This window comes from Poecilia reticulata, linkage group LG4 (assembly GCF_000633615.1).
Source record: "Poecilia reticulata strain Guanapo linkage group LG4, Guppy_female_1.0+MT, whole genome shotgun sequence".
Lineage (NCBI taxonomy): Eukaryota > Metazoa > Chordata > Actinopteri > Cyprinodontiformes > Poeciliidae > Poecilia > Poecilia reticulata.
In genome coordinates this window covers 9,352,790-9,377,088 of record NC_024334.1, presented here as the reverse complement: position 1 = coordinate 9,377,088, position 24,299 = coordinate 9,352,790, and the positions used below count along the sequence as shown (strand labels likewise).

Here is a 24,299-nt window from a genome sequence, read left to right as displayed (position 1 = left end):
TTCTTTAAGCTCATCTTCAGTAACATCATCAACCTCAAAAACATCAGTAGTCCCTGTTCCATCGATTACATCATCTTCCTCATCCTCTTCTTCATCAACTGTTGTATCGAGGCCGTTATCTCCTACAGTCACCAAAACAACTACGACAAAAACTACCACAATCATAGAGAAACGCTCATCATCCAGCGTTGTCGCTGAAAAATGTTCAGACTCCCTGGAGCAGGGATCCCATGTATCGATCACTCTGTCCCCTCCTCTTGAACCAGTTGGCGAGGTGGAGCCTGTAGGAGCCATTTTTGACACAGAGGCACTAGAGAAGATTTCTATCACAGAGGCTTTAAATCGAGGTCTAGTAGATTCTATCACAGCCCAGAGATTGCTTGAGGCCCAAGCTTGCACTGGAGGAATTGTGAATCCCACAGATGGCAAGAGGGTCAGCGTACAAGAGGCTTCTCAAATGGGTTTAATAGCTAATGACATGGTCACTAAACTAAAACCTGCCCAGAAAGCCTATTTTGGTTTTGAGGATTTAAAATCCAAAAAGAAGTTGTCAGCTGCTCTGGCCATAAAGGAAATGTGGCTACCATATGAGGCAGGGCAGAGATTTCTGGAGTTCCAGATTGCAACAGGTGGGCTTTATGACCCAGAAAAGGGCTGTAGAAGAAGCATTGAGGATGCTTTGAAAATGGATTGGGTGGATCAAAGAACGGCACAAAAGCTCCAGGATGTCAAAAAACATACAAAAAATTTGACATGTCCCAAAAGCAAACTTCGAATTTCTTACAAAGAAATCCTTGATAACTGTCTAGTTGAAGAGGGCACTGGGGTGAAAATGCTTCAGGCATCATCTGTATCCTCTAGAGGTATCAGCAGTCCATACAATGTTGCTTCAGCCCCGGGATCCAAGACAGGATCCAGAAGCGGTTCACAAAGGGGCTCCCGCAGAAGCAGTTTGGATCTGGGTTCATCATTAACACAACATAATCTTACTAGCTTTACCAGCTTTTCCTCTACCAGATAAATCCATAAAATGCAAAGGCTTTTACATTTATCCACTTTTCTTGCAAATTAAGTAATCGTTCTTACAATACTGTCAGTGTGTGGGGATTTACTAAATATTTTCTTTCTGTGCAGTAGAAATGTTTTTCGTTCTYTTTTTTTGCATTTGGTTTTACTTTGTTTTTGGCGCTTCAAGTAAAAGATATGAAGAACACTTACAGAACAGATTTATGACAATCAAGAAAAGTATTATTAACAGCCACCTTAAGGTATTTGGAGAGGAAATACATGTGTTATGATTATCATTGGTATCCTTAAAAAAAATCTTAATTATTGCCATATTTGTTTTTGCATGCTCTGTTTCAAAAATATTATTTTCCAAAGTTTCATGGAATATGGCTCTCAATATGGCTCTTTCATGGACTATCCTCTCAATTTGAATAATTACTATAATCAGCTTTTGTTTCATGAATCATTGAAATATGATGTATGTTTGTTTTCTGGGGTATAAGTTTGTTGACATTATTGGTTTAATGGTTTTATTTTACTGAGCAATTTTTTTAAAGGAATCTGTTTTCTGATTAGTACGATATATACGCTGTTTAATTTGTTACCATCATTTATTAAAGAAGAGTTTGTACTCGTGTGGATTTGAAACCATCTTTGTGCGTGGTTCTTCTTAAACAATAATTCAACACATTGAAGACATATTTATCCTCTTATTTTATGTGTAATTTACTACTTGTTCCTCAGTTTTATTGGCATATTCAAAACTTTTCATTAAAGTAAAAAATTTAAACCCAACCAAATGGCCTTAAGCAAATATCAGAAAAAGAATGTTGCACTTCAGAAAGAGACAACTTTGGCTGTGAATAATTATTAAAGCTGCTTATGGTAACTAGTAATAAAACTATTAATTGAATAAAAAATTACTTAATCCAAGCAGCATTTCTCTTTATAGAGAAAAAAAAATTTAAATATATAGTCAAAGAGTTCAGTCTTAGTTATTATTTATCATTTTTACTTAATTTAGCATTTTATCATTAAGGCCTATGTTTTTAAAATAAGAATAGATGAAGACATAAGTCTAGAACTGACGTTATCTGTGCAGCAGGATGTCACATGGATATGGACTAAACATAGACAACTTCTCTCAATTATACAAGTGTTTATTAAAAAAAATATTTCAACTTCACAGTTAAAACATTTTATTCAACCAACTCACTAAGCAAGTAACACACACAACCAACACGACAGAAAAAGATAAACGGATTAAGCTAAAACTACTTGAGGGAAAACTAGAACAAAGTGATATCATAGTTCTGTATGCCTTTTGAATATAGAGAATCCATATTAATTTCATGAGGAAATTGGAGTGTGTTAATTAGTTTTAACAAATTTAGATTTTGTTTACAACAAAATATGTGGTTTATTCTTCATACAGCAACAGGAGAAATGTGAGAAGTGCTTAAAGACCACAAATTGTATTGAAAAGTTTTGTCAGGTCAATAAGCTCTAAACAAATTTCACAATTATTTTAGATGAATTGTTAAACTTGTTATGTATTCCAAACACCATGTCACAATGCAAAAATAAAACATATTTCCAAGGAAGGAATGTCTTGATAAATTCTGACTGAAATAGGAATCAATCTTTCTTAAAGATGAATTCTTAATCTATTTATCACTTTCTGCATTGAGTATGTTGAATCAATAGTCTTACCAGCTTTAAGTCCATTTCAGTTCGTCATGGCTGAATGTCCAAAATATCCTTCCTTTCGTTTTGAAGAATGTGATGCAGTGAGTACACAGTCTTTGAAGCTATGAGAAAGTACCGGTACACATCCTTTGCCATGTGATCTGGAACAATAAAAGTCACTGGTTCCTGTGGACAGGAAGAGAGTTCAAAGGTCATGTTTGTTCAGCGGTGGGTACCTGGACAGGTAGGTGAGCCTGGGGCAGTACTAAATAATACATTTTACATTTCAAACCATGACATCACAGAATTTTCTTCTGAAGCTCCTCCTCCTCCTGCTATTAGAAACAGAATTAACACAGAGTACATGTTGAATCGATGCTCATACCGCCTTTAAAAGTCTCTTTCAGTCCTTCATGGCTGGATGTCCAACAGGAACAAAAAACAAACAACCCATTGTGACAAAGCAAACATGACTGAACTAGGACAATTTCATATTGCATCCAAATTAATAGCCATCTTGCAATGTTAGCTTTCTTGCAGATGTTTTGCTGAGTGGCCTAAATGTGGTTTTATTTTCCATCCATCCATCCATCCATCCATCCATCCATCCATCCATCCATTTTCTTCCGCTTATCCGGGGTCGGGTCGCGGGGGCAGCAGCTTCAGAAGGGAGGCCCAGACTTCCCTCTCCCCAGCCACTTCTTCCAGCTCCTCCGGAGGAATCCCAAGGCGTTCCCAGGCCAGCCGAGAGACATAGTCCCTTTTATTTTGTATTATTTAATTTTGAACCTTTGTTACATCCGTGTACAGCATATGACATTTCATGCAAGCCTTGTTACTTGCAACTATATACACTATGCATATTTTGGCGCAGACAGTTGTAAATTAGCTGTGAGGACATTACAAGTTCTGAAACATCATTCAACATATTCATTAAAAGTAATAATTAGTTCTACTCTATTTGACCTGCTATAAAGTTAGTTATGATAATTGTGTATTTTCCAACACACGTTTTATGCATGCCTCAGTTGCAAGAAATGGGATACATCCTGGAGAAGCCACCATTGCATCACTAGTCCATTTTAAACCACAAATTTAAATAAACAGCAAAATACAGTAGTACGCCATTCTACCCACTTTAACTCACAATGCACTCAGATCTAAACTTGACCTCTCTGTCTTAAATTTAATTTAACAGTAGTCTAAAATAAAATCACAGTCCACTGACTGCATGGATCCGTGTTCAAAATGTGTACTTGCTTGCTCCTGCATAGAAAGACAGAGACAGCTGCATGCATACCTGGTTGAAGAAGTTGCACCCCCTCAGGATGTCGTTAAATGATGCAGTGTGAATGTTATTAGATAACTTTACTGGGCCCCTTACCTGAAGATATCTTCCTTGCCCTACTAATTTTTACATTTCAGAAAACTCTTGGGCATACTCAAATAGAGTAGAACATAATCAAATTAGCCCTTTTTTTGTTTGAAAGGAAGAAGGAAGAAAAAAAAAGTTACCGAACTGTGCACAAATTGTTTTTTATATAAAGTAGGAACATCTATTAAAATAATTATCTAGTTAGTGAAAGTAGATAATTTTACTGTCACCAGGTAAAATTGTCTTGGAACACACGAAAGCCGACACGAAGTGGCTAAATATTTTCTACCCCAGATTTTGAATATCCGAGACAAATTAAACGCATCATATCTAACCGAGACCTGCCTCTTCAATTTCGTCACAGACCTTCTAAATAAGAGCTATTTGTGAAATTTAAAAAAAGATAAAAGCTAGCTTTAGCTCGCCGGCTGGATAAAATTTATGATATATTTATATTTTACGTGTCTTTTAATATAAAATAGAAATAAAGCGATATTGATTAAATATAAATAATTCACTTAAGGATTTTATTTTGATAGTAGTACCCGGAAGTTGTATTCTGTACGTCAGCGGCTTGTGGTAATTTTTTGTGTAGCATCTAGTGCAACAACTTCCAGTTGAATCTAATTCAGTAGCCTAACAGATAATGTAAACATCAAAGAGTGAAATCAAGACATTTAATATTTTGAGCTTTAAAAGTGACGTGTTCAAGCTTTCGGTTCCCACAACCAGAAACAACGAATGTAGGTTTGAGGATAACAACAAACTGGGGACGCCGTGAAGTACGCCAAGGTGAGACGATTATGTTGTCAAGTCACGTAGTTTTACATATTGTTTCTCGTTGCCCCTGCACATCAAGAGATTCATAAATCTTTTCCTCATTATCTTATTGACAGTATTTCCGTAAGTTTCAGATCTGGGGAGTTTACTGACCACAGGTTCAACGTTTTCTGTTGGAAAAACCACAGATTATCATCTAATATTGTTTGACTGTTTCTTTTGAAAGTCTATTAATTTTGTTTTTAATCATATAGATACACCCACTTGAAAACTGGGTCCCAGTGTTGACCCAATTTTTAACACTATTGTACAGTAGTATACAGTGTTTGTGCTTTCTGGACTCTTGACATCCCAAAGCCTTTCTTCACTCCAACCAAGCCTCCCACCCTGACGTGCTATATGATACAGAACACTGTTATTTCAGCTGTAATATTCATAGCAGCGGTTTATTTTTTCAGAAGACGTTCTGATGCACGCTTGTGTCTGGTTAGAACCACAGCTAACGAAAGAGGATTTCAACATCATCTGTCTCGTTTATTTATTTATTTACCAGTTGGATAGTTAGTTTGATGAAATGATATGACTATGCAGACGCACCAAGTCATAAAAGAGAAACAATGTGGCCCAGGTTTCTTTGCAATAAAAGCCAATTGAAAATTAAAGAATTGCAAGATTGTACCTATTTACTCATCAAATCAAATGTCCCTGATCTTTATTTGAATTTTAGTAAATTCCTAGTTAAATTAAAGTATGTGTATTAAAGTATGTGTTTGTTAACCAAGAGAGGTAGGACTTATTTATTTTTATGTAATGAAACAATAGGGGGAGAAATTATTTTTTTTAGTAATGAGCTGATAAAATATTAGAGTCAAGGAAATATTGGCAGATTCTGATCCTTTGCTGATTGATTTTGAAATGAAAGGAAGTTTGATAACTATTTTATGTTAAAGCAAAAATATAGCAAAAGTGATTTTAGTTTTTACTTTACTAATGCTCTTGCCAATGAACCACTCATATGTATTCTTACTCTGCACAATAATCTAAAAACCGTGAATTGTCGTCACTGTAAATTTACAGAACCACTAAAGATGTCTGCTTTTGGATCTGATTGTACAGGTTACATCATGGCTGATGATCCTCAGAGGAACTTTCGTTCTGCGTATTATGAAAAAGTGGGTTTCAGAGGAGTGGAGGAGAAAAAATCACTGGAAATACTTCTCAAGGACAATCCACTGGGTAGGCAACACTTTTAAAACAAAAACATGTCAGAAACACACATGCTAGATGGGGGTTCTTTGGAACATTACTGAAACAGCCCTGAAAAATATGAGATTAGTTTTGTATTTTCCCAAGTGTGGCAAAGTTAGATGGGTATGAAGAAAATAAAAGGTTTTGCAGTTTTACTTCTTCTCCAATTAAACGAAAGGGAGAAAAAAAATATGAATTTAAAAAACAATTCAGGGTTTTTCTAAAGATTTCTATGAAGGCCTTGCCCTCTGCTTTGCCACTTCACAACAGATGACACAGCTCATAAATATTTTGGTTTTAACCAGATTGGATTTAGATGCTAAACAAGTTATTTAAATTCCTTTTCAGATTTTGTGAAATGAATGTTTTGCTGGTTGCAAACTGTGATTTAAAGGATCTGTATTTAATCTAGGCTAATCCTGTCCTGTTTCCTAGTTTTTAAAGATTTTAAATGGTCTATGTTTGTCCAAATAACAATTATTAAAACTTTTTTCTGATTTGCGAGCAGATTCAGCAGCATCTTGTATGCATATATCGATAATGTCATAAAAACTGATGGAAATATAAAACTAGAGAGCTGAGTATTCAAAAGTATGAACATTTGGTAAATGGGAATAAAGAAGCTGTGGCATACTGTTGGAGTAAATATCCAATTAAAAATTGTATTAATTTTTTTTGTGTTGACCTAAAATATATGTGATACATTTAGCTTATTCTGCATCTTCTTGAGACAGTGTTACTTTAAAGCAATGATTTGCTGAAAAAGATCGTATTTATTGACATGTGAACCGCAGTTACAGCGTCAATTAAACCTTATTGTTGAAATGCTGCTTAAATGAGTGGGTATATAAAACTGATGAAAACTTGAAGTTTTTTTATTATGAAGTTTGTCTGTAGCAGAACTGAAAACAAAATACAATAATGATATATGTTGTATTGGTTAGAGATTATTAAGTAATCAACACACCTGAATAATTTTACCGTCCTGCAGATCTAGAAAAACTGAACACCTTCAGTCAGAGGTTCCCTCTCCCATCCATGTATAGGATTCATGTTTGGAAGGTGCTGCTGGGTAAGAAACCACACACACGCACACACACGCACACGCACACACACACACACACACACACGCACATTCACCAAAATATCTGCTTGTGGCTATTTTTTTTTTTTAGACTAATACTTCCTTATAAAATTTAAGAAAAATAAACAGAAATCATTTAAAACACACAGCAATCACTTGTGAAATTTGAATTTGAAACGTTTCCCTACTGGTTAATCATTCTGTATGGCAACTCTGTGCTCTCAATGTCATCATCCTGGGCGATTGTGGCTCTCTGGGTAGAGTTGTCGTCTTGCAATCGGAAGGTTGTAGGTTCAATTCCAGCTTCCTCCTGCCACATGTCGATGTGCCCCATGGCACTTAACCCCAAATTGCCTACCGATCTGCGTATCGGTGTATAAATGTGTGAGCGTTTGTGAGTGCGAATGGGTGAATGTGACTCTAGTGTAAAGCTCTTTGAGTGTTAAAAATGAAGCGCTATAGTCCATTTACCATCCTACTGTTAAAGCCGTGTGACATAGTACATTACTTGGCTTTATCTTATTTGCTAAATATTCTAGTCAATTTTATATCAGAATAATTTAACCACTTACCAACACTTATTTTTTCATGAAATCAGACATGGGAAAAGTATTTAAGAAGGAAGTAGCTGCCGGATGCCTCTGTTACTGCACATGTGTTTAGGAAAGGATAAAAGTCCATCTCCAAACCATCCAACGTCGATCAATTCTTCAGGGAAAGTCTTTTACAAGTGTAAACATTTACAACCTCTACTAGTAATGTTGTGGAAATTACAAAAAACTCAAAGTGGAGATGTTTGGCCAGAGTGTAGAGCATCGACTGGTGGTGGAGGAATGATGATCACGGTGACTCTGTCGTGGAGTCGACGATGGTGTCTTCTGTAGAAACAGGACAGTGATTGCAATGGTCCAGTCCAAGTCCAGGTTTCATCCTGATGGATAAGTGCTGTGTGATACATTAAGAAAGCTTTGCAGATGTCGGCAAACTGATGTGTTCCAAACTTCCTCCATAATGACGTGAGAGACTGATAAAGCCAGTCACAAAACACCGAATATGAGTTATTGCTGCTTAAAATCATTCTACAAGCTGTCAAATCATGGGGTGTACTTACTTTTTCTCATAGCTGATTATCTTTAATTATCTTCTTGAAGTGTAGTTGTGTAGAGGGGTTATAAGCTGACAACATCTCACCTTCCATCATCTCAGTCTCTGACTGTCACTATTCCTGCAGGTATCCTCCCTCCACACAGCGACTCTCACTCTTTGGTTGGAGGCTACAGGAAGGAGCAGTACCAGGACATTGTGGAAGCCTTGGAGGTGATGAGATACATCAACTCATCTATGCCCTCCACCCACATCTACCTACGGATGTTCCAGCTGGAAAGCCAGGTGCTCCCGCGATGCTCCGAGACCTTACCGCCGGTGAGATGTAACATCCTGTGGATCAGGGCCGAACTGAAGCTGCATAAACTCTCATCTTCAGGACATGATTCATTGAATAATGGCTTGGTTGTGGTCCAGATTTTACATAATTAAAGCTGAGCTCCATCATACTTGGAATTTGAAGCTTTTTTTATTTTTTATTAGCAACATACTGAGTTATAGCCAGCTAAAACCAGATATCTCAAAGATTTGTTTGTGAAAGCCATCAAGACATAATTAACCAACTAAATTAAAAGCATTGGTGCCAGTAATTGCAGAAGCAAACCCCACATTCTTGGGTTTGTCATGGGAGTGAGGTTTTATATCCCCCAGCTTGTCACTCCTGATTTTATTGCAGCAAACCAAAATGTGTTTGAAACGGCAAACCTCTTGCCTCACTCTTCCCGAGCGACAAGCTAGAACTGCTGAAGGGTTTGAGGCAACACCTCAAACAGGTTTGTATGATATCATGGTGAAAATAATATAAAAAATCTGCAAAGATAATCAGGAAGAGAACAGTGAACCTCCACAAGGCGGATTCATTCTTTGGTGCAAATATCAGATGCAATGTTCTTCTGTTTTAACATTTATCCACAAGAATAAACATTTGAGAATGTTGTGCCATAATAGGGTTTAGGATGAAGACAGGGTCTGTGTCTCAGAGGTAAAGTGTACATATCAGTCCCAGAGCAAAAGCAAACAGACCTTGCAAAGAAGCTTTATGAAGCTAGTGAGAGATCATATCCAGTAAACCGAGTTCTGAAAAACTACTGAATGAGGAAGAAAGAACCACTCCAAAACCAACATAAAATGCCAGATTGCAATTTGCAAATGTATTCAGGTGCAAAATTAAAATGTTTGATTCCGTGCTCTGATGTCAATAAATTGCACTGTTGTATTTGGAGGGGAAAGAAAAGACATTCTTACATACCTGAGAACAGCAACCCTTCATGTTGTGAGGATGTTTTACTGCAGGAGGGACTGGTGCATTTTACAAAATAGATGCCGTCATGAGGTGAAAACATGTGAATTGTGTGAAAATGAACCTTGGTAAAGTGTCTTTAGAACAATAAATTCAGTAGTTTGATGTGACCATTAAAAAAGCCTTTTTCCAAAAATTTGTGGAAAAAAGCTGAAAGGCAAATACTAAAGAAATGTCTGGAAAGTCTCGAATTTGTAAAATTCTCTTAATTTCTCACATTATTTTGGCATTAAGCAGATAGAAATAATCTTGGTAATAATAACATATGTAAAATGGGAAAAATTTAGTCCGACTTAATAGTGAATTCACACTGCAATACTGGAAACTCCAGCACGTGCAAAGGTTTGTTTTGTTAAATATTGCTGTGTTTCGTTTCCAGAATGACGAGAACGAAGACTTCCTGGCCATCAGCAGAGCCATGGAGGAGATTGTTGATGATTCCATCGACTGCTATTGGCTGATCAAGTGTTTCATAAATCAGTTCCACATTAAGTTTGGAGACTCGCTTCCTCACCTCGTAAGTGTTACTTCTGGCTCTGAGAAAAACTAGCATGTTTTCAAGCTCAATTAAACATTTTTTTATTTGTTTGTAAAACATGAAATAGGTCATTTTACGGCTGGATCCACCTGCTTCATTTTAGATGCAATAAATGCATAAAAGCTCAGCAGTAACCCTTCCTTACCTTTTTTATTCCTTATTTGTAAATTACAAGACGTACAATGTAGGAGTTTTCCACTGGGGATTTTGTCTGTATCGCCCATCCAGTAGAAAATTGTCTAACAAGTATTAACTACTCTTGAATCTACACTATTTTGTATAAATGAGGCCATAAAGTTAAGCTCTGTAAAAGTTTGAATCAGTGCTAAGTTTTCTTCTTATTTTTGGGGTTTGCTCTGTTGCTCTGTTGTAGCCAAAGAGTCTGGAGCATTATCTGAGTCAGGAGGAACCTCGGCTGCTGAACCACCTGAGGAGCATCGGGGCGCTGCCTCAGCTGCCGTACAGCCTGTGGTTCAAGCGCTGCTTCGCCGGCTGCCTGCCTGAATCCAGCCTGCAGAGGTCAGTTTACAGCCATCACCCTAATCCTACCAAACCTAGACAGTCACAACAATCTATTCACAGGTTGTTTAACAAAATGTTCAAAGTGGTTTTGCTGCAAACTAAGAAACAACAGGAAATGCAGTTGCTTGGGATTAACTTATTAGAAAAGGTTTCATTTTTCTTTACTGCATCACTTGAAAAGAGCAAGAATAATTCGTTGTGGCTCATACTATCCTGTTACTATTTCTGAGACCTTTAAGTGTTGTTGTTTTTTTTTTACAGAGTGTGGGACAAAGTGATCAGTGGCTCCTGTAAGATCCTGGTTTTTGTCGCCCTGGAGATACTGCTCAGCTATAAGATCATTTTAATGGGCAACACCCGGCCAGAGGGCGTGGTTAAGTTCCTGTGTAATGTAAGAAAGAGAGAAAAAATAAATAAATAAATAAATATATAACTTGCCTCTGTTTAAGATCTTAATCTTTCTCTTCCAGATACCTCAGGAAAACACAGATGCTATCGTCACTAAAGCCATTGATTTGTGGCAGAAATACTGCGGCAATCCGAACCACGCCGTGTAGCCATGCGGACTCAGGACTGCAGCAGGAATCCTGCCTCCTCCTACCAGGAGACCACAGCGTTCTCTCTGATGGGATCATTTCTGCTGAGCTTAACCCAAAACTCATCAGGAACCTCTTTTGATGAGGATTCCAAAACATTTTTTCTGGATGTCATCTCCCAACTGAGAACACTACAAACTATAATGAATGAAGTTGCGATAAAGACTGAAGAACTACCAATTATGGATGTGGATTTCTTTCTAATTAAAATCACAAACACTAACGTACATTTTTTTTTTATAAGTTTCTTTTTTTGTTTAAGAAATGCCATACATCATCGAATACTCACAATAAATTAATATCAACATGCAGTTCTCCGTTTACAAAAAGAACATTTGAAAATCCTTTCGGTTTATGTACATCCTCTTAGAAGACTGAGAATATTTTTTCTCCCAAAACAATTTCAAACATACAAGAGGCAGCAGGAACACTGACTCTTATTCACACACAAACACACACACACACACACACACACACACACAGTTAAATAAATCCTCAGTAACACAGTCAGAAGTACAAATTTGTGGATGCAGTTTGAGCTGTGAGGTGGCAGGTTTCTCATGTTTTATTTTAACAAGGCGGATCCCAGACAGTTCAGTCACTTCGCTGCGTCAATAACTAGTATTCAATTTTAAATAGTCATTTGGCAATTCAAAAATTATTGTAAACACTACTGTAGGCACAGTGACGCAGCAGATTACCGAACTCTGGTGAGTTAAAATGTCAAATTTCTGGGAGTCGATTTGGTTTTTGATTCTGATTTCAGGACAAGTTGGCTCAAGTTTTAGACTAATGTGTCCCCTCCAAACACCAATGAACAGGATTATAAAATAATAAAAAAATTAATAAAAAAAAAAACACTGTTCCCTTCCACAAACTTGGCACAGATTCCCCAACATCAGAAGTGTGGCAAAATTAAATATTTCCTCTTCATCATAAAAATGACAGTTAAAAGCTTTTGAATATCAAGAAGTCATCAAAATTCCCATTGAGGGAAAAGAACAGTTCTGAGTTTGTTTCTTTTTCAGCCCCATAACCCTCCAACATCTGAAAGTTTTTGCTCCTACTTCCTGACTCAAACAGGTTGATGCCGATCAGCAGTTACTTTTTTTTAAGATTAAGGTCTTAAAAAAGTGGCAGCAGGATTGCAGACTACGGCCGATGAAACCTGCAGAGGGGAAAGATTAAAATAAATTCTCAATCTGTTAATGAAATATGTAAAGACACAATATTTCCTGGTAAGGAACAAAAATTCTATGTGCACAGCCACACAAAAAGGAATAATTATCAAATGCGACTTTGCAACATCTAAACCAAGGAAAATGATCAAAAGTTTACATAAAAAACAGAACATAACAAAGAAACTCCAACATGCTGCTACCATGAGCGTCGCATTTCCACAGCCATTCCTCTTAAACCTTGTACTTTTCCTGCAGCCTCATTTGTGTTGCTGGGTTATGATCAAACAGTAAAGCAGTGGCGTCTCTGCTGCTCCAGTCTGGCAGCAAAAAGTAATTTCGGTCTCAGAAGTTTCCTGATAGGACCTTCCAGTTTGGAAGATGATTGGAACGTTCATGCTTGGCTGCCTTTAATTATGATTTAACAATTAGGTACAGAGTCAGCAGCTTGAGGCTGACCAAGTGGAACTCAAACTGATAATAGTTGTGGGTCGTGTAGAACAGCAGGACTTTCACCGACTACTTCTTAATGTCCACTTCTCAACAGAGTTTTTTCACAAACCTGGTCAGATGGCGGCTCGACTCGTGCACCTCCATCTCTGTGCTTTTAAACTCATTCAGCTCTTTTCTGATGGCAGCCTGAGGACAAACAGAAATAAACACAACTCGATTAAATCCAGATTTTATTTTTAAAAAGTGAAGTGAAATATTTTTCCCCTCAGATTTCTTCAGCTTTTTTTTTTTTGTTGCACTTTAAAGGTTCAATTAAAACTCATTTTACTGCAGACAAACATAAATTGGTTAGACGCAAAGAGAGGTTTATTTCTTTAAAGAATTACAATTTCTAAGTCTTTGTGTCTCCAGAAATTCACAGTCATTAACAACAAATAGAGGAAAAAATGGAGCAGTTATCCAAGGAACCAAACTACCAAAATTACTTTTTAGTAATTCATCAGTTTGTGAAAATAAACTCAAAGTGTGCTTTGGTAATGCAACAACAACTCCAACAAAACACACTATAGCATGCCCACTTCTCAATGGCTTAAAGAAACCCAAATTAAGGTTATGAAGTGGCCTACTCAAAGTCTGAAGTCTGGAGCTGCCGAATGACAAACGAATACTTTTTTACAGTACTGTGTGCTTCAGTTCTGTTTTGATTTTGTGCTTTAACCGGACCTTATCGGCTGCTGTTAACCGAGTCCATGGCTTGTCTGCTCTCCTGTCGTAGTCCTGAGCCTCAGCGACTTCCACGTAGTCGCTGAATCGGATGAGGATCTTGGCCTCCCTCAGCTCCTCCACTGTGGGCCTGTTGCTGAGCTGGACAGTGGAAGAAAAAAACAGATGACGAAATATTTTGCATGAAATGAAGTTCCACAACTTCGCACACATTTCAAGTGAAAGGAAGCCACCAAGTTAAAAGAAGCAGTTTAGATTCACGTTGTGTGTCGGCTTCTCTCTAAAGCTTTTCAATCTGCTGCTTATTGTGCTGAAGTTGCATGTTTTTGAAAGCAACAGGAACTACACTGTCAAGAAAATACTAAATTTGAGTTGCCTCAGCGGGCTGCACAGTGGCGCAGTTGGTAGAGCTGTTGCCTTGCAGCAAGAAGGTTCTGGGTTCGATTCCCGGCCCCGGTCTTTCTGCATGGAGTTTGCATGTTCTCCCTGTGCATGCGTGGGTTCTCTCCGGGTACTCCGGTTTCCTCCCACAGTCCAAAAACATGACTGTTAGGTTAATTGGCCTCTCCAAATTGCCCCTAGGTGTGAGTGTGTGTGTGCATGGTTGTTTGTCCTGTGTGTCTGTGTTGCCCTGCGACAGACTGGCGACCTGTCCAGGGTGTACCCCGCCTCTCGCCCGGCACGCCAGCTGGAGATGGGCACCAGCACCCCTCCCGACCCCACTAAGGTTTTTTCCTCTGGTGCAGGAAAATGGATGGATGGATGAGTTGCCTCAGCCAGCGCTGCATTTCTTTCATCAGATCCTAGCATTCTTCAATTTGTAATCTGTCTTTGTCCATTCTGTCCCTGTCTAACGAAAAGGGAAGAACCAGTTTATCAGTATGTTTTCCAACACCTGAGTCCAGGGAGCTCTTACGAAATTCAGGTAACTAATGTAGCTTTTGTTGATTCTAGATGTTTGGGGTTGAATGTGCGAAGTTTGGATGGTCAATCATCTCAAAATTTAAATATGTTAACAGATTGGCTTTTATTCTGAGTGGAAATAAATAGTCTAAATTCTCATTAAATAGTACAATAATTTAACTGAACAGTATTTTGGTCTAAATTGGACCAACAGCTATAATAGATACACAAGAGTTGATGGACCTCCGACTGTGTTTGATTGTTAAGGTTGTTCTTTAAAATCCTAATGAATTTGTCTCTACCAGCTAACAATGCTGGCTTCTCAAAAACTGATATTAAAATATTATGTACAGATATTCTACTTTAAAAATCTCAGTCTTAAAACTATTTCAGCTTGAGATACCAAATGTATTTTTATTATTTTAAGTCTAGTCCGTTTACTGAACTCCACCGTTTTTTATTACTAACCTTTTACAAAAATGTCCACTTCTTAAATATTAAGTCCTAAAGTATTGAATCATAAAATATTCATATTTTTCCACTTTAAACAAGTCAGCCTTTGAAAATCTAAAATCTACTTCAGAATATCTACACGGCCCAAAAAAAACAGCATAGGTTAAACCAGGTTCATCTAATCAGGTCTGTAGATTACCAATAGTAGTTTTTCTGCCTGTCTTACCTTTTTGGATAAATGTCTCTTGATCTCTCTTTTCTCTTCCTGCTCCTCCAGATCATTTCGAGCTGAAAGCAASACAAAACAAACACGTCAAAACACGAGCGATGAATAATAACCTGTCACTGAAATCGCAAAGCCACTTACGTTTCAGAATGTTTCTCTGTTCCAGCTCCTCTGCTGTCGGCCTCTGGCTCAACCGCCTGAAAAGGAAGAAAAAGTCTACACTTTAATTTTCACATGCTGKTWTGCAATATCAGAACCACAAGCTGTTCCGATTTCAGAAAGAATATTATATACGATAGGGGATGGATAAAAAAGAAATGGAAAATAGATTATTAATAAACGCTTCTATTATGTTCTTTGATCAAAYAGAACATTTACATCACAGCTTAAACTGCAGATCACCATGAAACATCAGCAGAGATGAAAGAAGCAAGAACAGATTAGTTGTTAGTGAAGTACACACTGTGCCATCACTGTAGCTTTGAAGTATCAGGATGTAAGATCAGTTCTATATAAAAAAAGGACTAATACATAGACAGATGTCCTATTACATAAAATATAAAAACGTATGAAAATAATTTGTTTGCAAAAATTTATTTTCCACTGATTAATAAAAAAGTGTATAAATAAATTTTTGGCATGCAATATTTTTGCTAAGAAGTAGAGAAACTCAGAAAAAAATATTCATTTCAAATATAACACCCCTTAGTGGTTCTGTTATTTGTTTGTTTCTTAAGAAACCAACTTCTTAAATGGAAATAGTTAGAATMTAAATCTGTAATTGGCATAAATTGTGCTCAACTGCATGAACGTTGGAAATAAAATGAAAGCACACAGTGCAGAGTGTYGGATTTTACTTTAAACAATGAGATGTTATGTCAAGCAAAGAACAGMCACGTTTTTGTTGAATATAGTGAAAGCAGAGAAAAAAATAAAAATTGGTATTGCCTACCAAAAAGGAAATAGTTGCTGAATATTTTTTTTTAGCAGTTTATCTATGGGTATATTTATTTTTCCCTTGTTTAGAAAATGTGGGATCATTTAGTGATGTTGCAACCTCCAACTGGACCACTAGATGTCAGTAACGGCAACACACTGAACCTCTAACTCCGCACTGACTCACCTTTTTTCTCCCAACCCTGCACACTGATGTTCACTTTCTATGTTATCAATTTGAATCTTCACCTCTACTCTCTCTCTCGTCTTTCAGTAAACACTGATTAAACTCCGAGTCGGAGCCTCACCTGGTCAGTTTGGTGGCGGTTTGTTGCCGGTATTCCAGACGCTCCTGGTCCGACTGCATCGGCAGGATGTTCTTCTCTTGCAGCTCTCTCTTTGATGGACGGTTACTGAGCTTGATGGCCAGAGAGTCTTTCCGTAAAACCTTCATGGCCAGCGTACCTTCARCAGAAAAAAGTAAGAATGTCATTTCAGATTGCAGGTTCAGACTAGGCTTCTTTTTTTTTTTTTTTGCTCCATTGTTAATATTACAGGGTATTTAGGACTAAGATGCAAGATGCTGGATGCTCAGTTTACTTTTCCTGCTTAGGCAAACACTGTGGAAGGTTTTCAAASAACATTCCAAATTTGTCCTTTATATTTTTTATTTTCCCTTTGAGAGTTCTTCCTTTGGGTACTTTCCAGTAATTTATTGACTTTTAGTAATCTAGTATATTACATTAAATGCTAATTATCAGCACAGCACACAAATCTCTATTTATAAAAAGGAAAGCAGCTTACTTGTAAGCAGTGTATCGTCATCTTCTTCCTCTTCATCTTCATCATCTTCTTCCTCTTCTTCATCATCATCGTCCTCCTCCTCCTCCTCTTCTTCTTCTTCTTCTTCTTCCTCGTCCCTGTACATGCCAGGCAGCTCTTCATAGTCAGCCTCATTTGGGAGATTTTCTTTATTGTCATCGCACTCGATCATCATGGCAGGAACAGTGTGCATCATGGAACTGCGGTAAAGTGAGCGGGTCAGAGGTCAGAGGTCAGAGGTCAGCCAAGCAAATAAATGTTTAAGTAATAATGTGACAACAGCTCAGTCGGAGACTACAGACAACGTTCAGACTATAAAGTATTTTCTTCAATGAGTTCAACAGAAAATACAGCAGGAAGTTTCACCCGGCTTAAACCGGAGCAAAAGTTACAACAGAGTTTTGAATTAAAAAGAACAAAATAAATTTGGATACAAGCACAAGAAGCTCATGTGTGGATTTAATATTTGTGAGACAAAGTTTATCAAACTGATATAGGAAAGTCTTGAAGGAGAGAACATTTTTATGCAGTTGAACACATACAGATTTTTCTTCATGGCTACCACGTCCTCACCTCTCAAACCTCTGCATGGTGAGGGCAAGCGTCTTGTTGAGTTCCTCTATGATCCTGCTGGGCGGGTGCAGGGGTACCGGCAGCGCCCCATACTGCAGCGAGTGTCCGCCCATGCCAGTGTGGCTGGGTGGGCCGGGGCACTTCTGGAAGGCAAGAGGAGAGGGCTCCATGCCCCCCGCGGGAACGGAGATCAGGAGCTTCTTCGGAGGTAGAGGAGGAGACAGCTTGGCTGACATGCACGGCAACTTCACAGGGGTGCCGTCTGCGAGAGGAGGAGGAAATAGCAGAAAGAGAAACATGGACACCGATTCAGGCACAGAGAAGAGCTCACCTGTGATGTGATTGGGGAGTCTGCTGAAAGGTTTGGGTGGAAGAGCAGGCGGCTGTTTGTGTAACGTAGGAGGTCTTGAGCGGGGAGATTCTGATCCGTCAGCAAGAAACGCTGCCGAGGCCTTTGCGGGTGGAGTCGGGCTGGAGTTCTGGGCCTGGTCTGGTTGACATGTACCCTCACTTTGCATTTGAAACTCCAAACATCCRGCTGTGAAATAGCAACAGCGAGCGGTCAGAGGGCGCTACGTTTGGCAAAAACAAACAGATGACGGCGGTTGAGGTTTTGCTTCCTACCTACAGCGGCTGTCGCTCCTTCCATCAGCTCAGGACCTTCAGGTTCAGGTRGGATAGAGCTGAGCGCTGGGGAGCGACCGTTCTCCATCTTCACCTCCTCCCTGAGAACTGGAGAGGATGTCCCATCTACAGAGGGAAAGACAGAAAATAGAAACCAAAGCTTTAGAAAGGCCGTTTTCATCTCCCAATACACAATTGCTATATAGTATATTGGGAGGGACACAAATTTAAGTTCTCTCTGCTTGTTCACCATGTATTACATTCACATCACTTTACCTGATGAATTTTTTGTAGTGAATATCAAAATCTGAAAATAAAGTTTATTCAAATATAAAATTTAAACGGAAAAGTTATTAAAAGGAATTCAATAATAGTTCTCTCTATAAGCAACACTTTTCACTTTTTTTCTGCTAGTTTTGACATTTTTAACCCAACAAAGACTTATAGCCTGCCATGCATTTTTAAGCATAATGTAAAGAACACATCAATAAAATATTGTCAAAATTATGACTGAAAATAAATATAAATGTATAAATGTTCATGCTAAAACAAAATATATTATATTTAAAAAAAAGGGAGTTTAATCCATATTAACACATATTCCATTGCGTCATCACTGGTATGCAAGTAAAAGTATTTATATTGCAACTATGCAGCTATATCTCACAAAGAGCTTCACAAAGAAAGAACAAAACACGTGATTAACACGTGATTAAAACGACAACATAAATCAGATAATGAAGATAAACACAAATATACAATTATATTAAAAACAAATATAAGGGAAAAGAAAGTTTCCAATAGAGTGTATTCAGCTGCTCAATGAGTCCAGACTCTCAAATCAATCTAAGAACTCAGGAAGGTTGTTCCACTGAGGTACAACAACGTGTCGATAGTTTTATTTCTGTTCACACACACAGCAAAAACTAAGCTGATATATGGACTACCTAAATGACTTTGTATGTCTGCTTGGTCCATCAACTGGCTGAGTGGCTTCCAGATGTTTCTAAGCATTAATATCATTGATATAAACATTCATCAAGTGGTCATCAGCAAGAGTAAGCGTACAAATTTGGCCTTGTACTGATCTGGAACACGTGTGTGATTTGAAACAATTACCATCTCAGACTAACAGTCAAGCATGGTGGTGGAGGGTTGATGATGTGGGCTTGTTTTTCAGCTGCCCAACCAACCACAAACTCCTGCTGGAGCCAAAGGAGTTCTAGAGTCAAATATGAGGCTAACAGTCCAGTAGCTGAAGCTTCAGTGGAAAATCAGCTTATTATTAGACAAAATGATGCCATAAGTGCTATCATGTTTATTCAATTTGTTGATGTGGTCAAAAACTAGAATGTTGTCATAATCTGATACATAAGAACTCAATTCATTGTAGTTTGTTAAATGCTTGGTTGTTTTTTTATTACCCTTTTCTATCTAATATTTAGTTAAAGTAATGTTCTTCTTAAACGGAGTTAGAAAAAGCAGCACAGTCTTTTATTAAATTACTGCATCATATAAACTGTATTTAAAAAAAGTGTCAGATCTAAAACACCTAGAAAAAGTTTCACATTCTCACCTTTCTCATAAACCTCCTTCAGGAGTCCTTTCTTGATGAGCTCCTCTCTGCTTTGGCGAGTAGACATTTTCCTCTCCAACACTGAGGAAACAAAACAAACCATCATGTCAAAAAAAAAAACCAATCAAACTACAGCTGAAAGTGATACTATTGATGATTGTAGCAGCAAATCATCAATAGTAAAATAGTAAATCAGAAGGGATTTACTGCAGATATTGCCCTCTGAAAGTCATACATTCTTCATCTCACCATCAATTCTTACAAAGACACGGACAGAGCTCCCATCCCTTGCTCAAGGAAGAAACACCCCAATCAGAAAGCTTCCAGTGGCGAAATGTGCCTGTTATCTTTTTTCCATCTCTTTCTCATGTTTACTCCCATCAGTCTGTGGACTCTTAGCATTTTGGGGCAATGCTGCTTGTGTCGGGTGTGAACATCTGCTGCTGTGAGACTCTGTCCAACTGGCTAAATATTACGTTAGCATGAAAAATGCAAGCCGTTAACATTCGCTATATTAGCCAGCAATTATCACACTCCAAGCAGTCCATTATTGTATCAATATTCATATAGCAATCGGTGTGTGTGATATGAATATTGCCCAGTTGTTGTAAACTGTCTGAAACTGAACCGTTGAACAACTATTGTCCTTTAGTTTTATCTTCTGCTCAAAAATAATCTACATCCACAGCATAGTAATTTGGAACAGTAATGTGCCACACAGGTGAACACATGTATTACTTTAGTATTATTTTAATCTACACTTTCCATATCGTAATATTCAGWCAAGAAATTTTCATGTAGTAACTTTTATTCAATGTCAGAAGGAAAAAAAAMMCCCAAAAACTTAAATTATGATGTGTTTTTACTGTATACTGCAACAAATTAAAAKGCATTAATCCAGACAAAGCACAYGGTGGRCACAGCATKCAGCGACCTGTGTCTACAGATATGTGTTTAATTAGATGCACATTCTGTGTTTGGATGCAGAGGAGCAGGTAGATGATAGATGAAAACAGATCTGCAGCGACAGCTGGGGGAGCAGCTTGACTGCCATATGTTTGTTTCTCTCAGTGAGAACAGGATGTAAAGCTATTTATCCAGCTGAGAAGCAGCAACAGCGGCTGTTCCTGAAAGCAAATCAACCTTTTTGTTTCTCAGGGTGAATATTGCAGCACATGTGAGTCATTTCCTAGGATGTTTTCCGGATTTGTTTGGAGATTTCCAAATATCAGAGCATTCACCTCATCCCTGCTGTGTAGCACAGTGATGGAGGAGTGATGAYATGGGCTTGGTTGTTTTACCCTTTCAATTTACAGTCAATTGTGTTACAGTATTTCATTTTTCAAACTGTGAGATCTGTGCAAGGTTAGACTTTTTTGACGAGTCTTAAGAAATAGGACAGCAGAACATAAACATTTTTCAAAACTTCACAAACTTTCAAAGGCTGCCAGAACTCAGTGATGGTTTGCTGGTTAAATCAGGTGCTGACAATCGAAACCTGACCTGACCTTTGTGCTTTTGACAGTTTACACAACCACCATGACACATCAGCAGAGTTCCTCTACAGCACTGACCTCAAAAACGACTCCACAGAGCTCTGTGGGTCTGTTGCTATTAGCAACATGAAGATATTCATCATTTGTTAATATACAGAGGGGAAAATAAGGCATTTAAGGTTCATTCTGCTTCAGCTCTGACCTGCAGAGGTCTGCTTGAACTTCTCACTCTTCTTCTTCCTCCATTTCCAGGGTTTAAACAGGCGTCCCAGAGTGGCAAACTTGCTCCGGCGGCGAATGGGAGGCGTGTGGGTTCCTGGTACCAGAGAATCAGAGCGCATCGATGCTAGTCGCTCCACGTCCTCTGCTGGAACAGCGAAATGAAAAGATAAAGTCAAAAACAAGCAGTTGGACAATATCTGTTGATTAAACTAAAGCAGGAAAGATGAGAGGGAGGAAGAAAAGAAAGAAGAAAAAATTTAGTCAAAAGAAGAAGGTGGAAAGATTTGAGAAAAGGAAGGTTTCCTCAAAGGCAGGTAAAATAATTTGTGTTTGTGTAAACTTTTTCCAAACATAAAATAAAAACTTTATGTAGACGGCTTTTCTAATTCCAGAAGTTAACATTTTTCTTTCTAATGTTCCTCCCAAAAGTCAGAAAATAAAACTAAACACCAGCCATATAAAAACAGAATCAGTTGATCAGCCTTCAAAATCTCAGAGTTTTAGTTTCCTGCTTTAAGACAACTCACACACCATTAAGGTCTTCATCTGCTTTTATAAATCTCAGTAAACTCAGGTTATCTACAGGGGAGTTATACGTAATCACTTCGCTTTTTGTTTTCATTCCAAACATGAAATAAAACATTCCTTTGGCTGCTTCTTCTAACAATGACCATTTTAAATGCATAATTTGGAAAACCAGATAATCCCAGGTGTCGGCGGACATGGTCTTCATCAGCAGAAACTATTTGTAAGAAGGAAAAGGGTCATCAGAGGAAGTCTCAGTTAGCTGAAATCCCTCAGCTCCTCTGGGAAAGAACTTGCACACAGCAGGCATTTGAAACGACACATTTCCCATTAGATACAACAGCCTCTGCAGAGAAAGGACACGACCCGGGGAGCTGGGAGCGATGGATGGCAGAGGAACGTTTGAGAGGCGAGAGTGGATGTCAGCACACAAAGATGCACACACAAATAAACTCCTGACAGTTTATATGTTGATTCTGATCCATCTTTCTACAGTGACCCTGACCATTCATCAGAGACAAATGAAATTCAAATTGATATTTCCACCCCAAGCAGAATAATTATTGCTTTTAGCTGTGGACTGGAATCGGATAACTCCCTCCGGGGTTGTGCTAAGATCCACTGAATTGTTTGCAGTTGGATTATTCCTGCTGCCGGCTGTCAGGCAACAATCACTCAAACATCACTCTAGGTTGTACATCTGATTTTTAAAATAATCAATAACTGGGAAACAACAAGAGCAGAATTTAAATGCTCTGATCAAACATTTTTTGAGATGCTTCTTGAATCCTGAGCTTCTATACTGTTTTCTGGCTCTACGCGGCAGAACAGCAACTACAATCTGAACACGGTGTGGATGATGGAAAAACAAAGTGACTGTAAGCCAGTAAGCAGCTGCAGAGAAGGCAAACCCCGAGGCGAACTTGAAGCAAGAGGGACGTTAATTCAGATCTGGTTCTGGAGCGACGTAGCAAACATCTACAAGAGAACTTTGAGCAATGAATCATTCAGGAGTGAAAAGYCTCAAATCCAACAGGATCTCTAGGGCACAACATTGGTACCATTAGTCAGAAAAGGCTCAATTTATAACATTTCTTTKGTTGAAAATAMCACTAATGTCCTGAATATTGTGATTAAAATGGTCCAATGTTCCCTCGATCTGTCTGAGAAGAGATAAGCAGGTCAAATACAAAAATCATGGCCTTTTACTTTGCTCATTAAAAGAATCAAAATGAAAATTCCCACTTTTTTCTGTCTGTAAAATGCATCAGCATGCTGCTTTSGTGCTCACTGTTTTGAGTTTACCACAACTCAGATAATGCTTAAAAAGCTTAATAATACATGTAAAGCTCCAACCATAAAGAATAACATTAATCAGCATCTGTCAGTAGAAGCTTGATTGAAGCATCACTAATAAATAAAYGTTAAAATAATATTTTACATCATCAGATAATCCCTGAATTCCTCTTTAGCTGATCTACAATTGCTTKCTTTCAATATACCAAGTGCACCGTTTACCAACATAAGCCAGGATTTCTGGAAAATCCTGGATCTGAATTACTTTAATATGTAACAATATTTTGAGCATGTTGAACATTAAATCTGGCAATGCGTTTGACTGCTTTCTGTGTATCTCAAAAATGAGATGCTCGCTTATCAAAAGAGGAGAGATATAAAGAAAAAAGTGAACTGAACTGGATGAGAGAACAAGTGCTGGTCGTTTGTCTTCCTCTTCCATCTAAAGTTGGAAATTGGATCTGGGAATGAAATCAAATCTAATGGAATAAAGTAAACTAAGTAAACCAACTAAAATCCKAACTAACTTCTATCTGCAACATAAATGTTTGCATCTTTGATAAAGTAATAGCATCTATAATTTGTCTAGCAGAAAATCTCCCACAGGTCAGTGGACAACTGACTAATAAGTCCCAACATTAAACAGAAGTGCAGCAGGTCTAGATGTAATAAAGATTCATACGCTGTTCTGCTTTCACAGGTGGATCAGGGAACAGAAAGTGGGAAGCAAAACTCAACACAAAACCAGAATATTTGACTAGGTTTTATTGTAATTAAAGATAAACAGAGGAGAAAGATTGGGGTGGGAGCGGAGGGTGAAYTCTAAAKAATAAAACCATACTGATTCAAACGCCTCACAGGAAGTTAAAAGCGGYATTTTTTCCTCACCRTCCACGGGCTCGGCTCCTCTACAGTTGCTGCAGATATGTTTAATTTCTTTACCGATCTGGCATCGGATCATAAACGAAGAGATGTTGTTGTTTACAGCAGCTTCAGTCCGGTCCCCGCAAAGCCTGCGGGGCTTCATTTTGTCCAGGCAGAATGTCCCC

The 24,299-nt window shown here is 38.1% G+C and overlaps 3 protein-coding genes across 5 annotated transcripts in view; 2 read left to right on the top strand and 1 right to left on the bottom strand.

Moving 5' to 3' along the window:
• The window catches only part of dspb (desmoplakin b), a 24,824-nt gene extending 23,165 nt beyond the window's left edge, over positions 1-1,659 (top strand). The window contains exon 26 of the mRNA XM_017304503.1: positions 15-1,659. Within this exon, the coding sequence (XP_017159992.1) occupies positions 15-1,021 (1,007 nt within the window). The 3' untranslated portion in view covers positions 1,022-1,659. The remainder of the gene's footprint in view (positions 1-14) is intronic.
• A 2,981-nt stretch (positions 1,660-4,640) lies between these two features.
• tbc1d7 (TBC1 domain family, member 7) lies at positions 4,641-11,471 on the top strand. The gene is made up of 8 exons (XM_008406716.2): positions 4,641-4,864; positions 5,969-6,088; positions 7,092-7,172; positions 8,416-8,606; positions 9,968-10,105; positions 10,500-10,645; positions 10,910-11,039; positions 11,119-11,471. Exons 2-8 carry the CDS (start codon positions 5,977-5,979, stop codon positions 11,203-11,205), a joined length of 885 nt encoding a protein of 294 aa, XP_008404938.1. The 5' UTR covers positions 4,641-4,864; positions 5,969-5,976; the 3' UTR covers positions 11,206-11,471.
• A 730-nt stretch (positions 11,472-12,201) lies between these two features.
• Positions 12,202-24,299, bottom strand: part of phactr1 (phosphatase and actin regulator 1) — a 38,658-nt gene continuing 26,560 nt past the window's right edge. The window contains exons 1-13 of one of the 3 annotated variants that reach the window (XM_017304543.1): positions 24,139-24,293; positions 21,410-21,574; positions 19,712-19,792; positions 18,136-18,261; positions 17,843-18,049; positions 17,512-17,773; positions 16,921-17,138; positions 16,425-16,581; positions 15,322-15,377; positions 15,181-15,242; positions 13,599-13,739; positions 12,985-13,061; positions 12,202-12,412 (exon numbers count right to left, since the gene is read on the bottom strand). In XM_017304543.1, the coding sequence (XP_017160032.1) occupies positions 12,397-12,412; positions 12,985-13,061; positions 13,599-13,739; positions 15,181-15,242; positions 15,322-15,377; positions 16,425-16,581; positions 16,921-17,138; positions 17,512-17,773; positions 17,843-18,049; positions 18,136-18,261; positions 19,712-19,792; positions 21,410-21,574; positions 24,139-24,277 (1,707 nt within the window). In that variant the 5' untranslated portion in view covers positions 24,278-24,293 and the 3' untranslated portion in view covers positions 12,202-12,396. Of the gene's footprint in view, positions 12,413-12,984; positions 13,062-13,598; positions 13,740-15,180; positions 15,243-15,321; positions 15,378-16,424; positions 16,582-16,920; positions 17,139-17,511; positions 18,050-18,135; positions 18,262-19,711; positions 19,793-21,409; positions 21,575-24,138; positions 24,294-24,299 lie in introns of those variants that run through there. The other 2 variants (XM_017304542.1, XM_008406717.2) reach the window with 2 other exon arrangements.

Bases quoted from the DNA above. Each gene is read 5' to 3' on its own strand.
- tbc1d7 (XM_008406716.2), top strand. From the start codon at position 5,977: ATGGCTGATGATCCTCAGAGGAACTTTCGTTCTGCGTATTATGAAAAA. The intron at 6,089-7,091 runs GTAGGCAACACT...ACCGTCCTGCAG, and splicing joins TCTCAAGGACAATCCACTGG to ATCTAGAAAAACTGAACACC. The intron at 11,040-11,118 runs GTAAGAAAGAGA...TTTCTCTTCCAG, and splicing joins TGGTTAAGTTCCTGTGTAAT to ATACCTCAGGAAAACACAGA.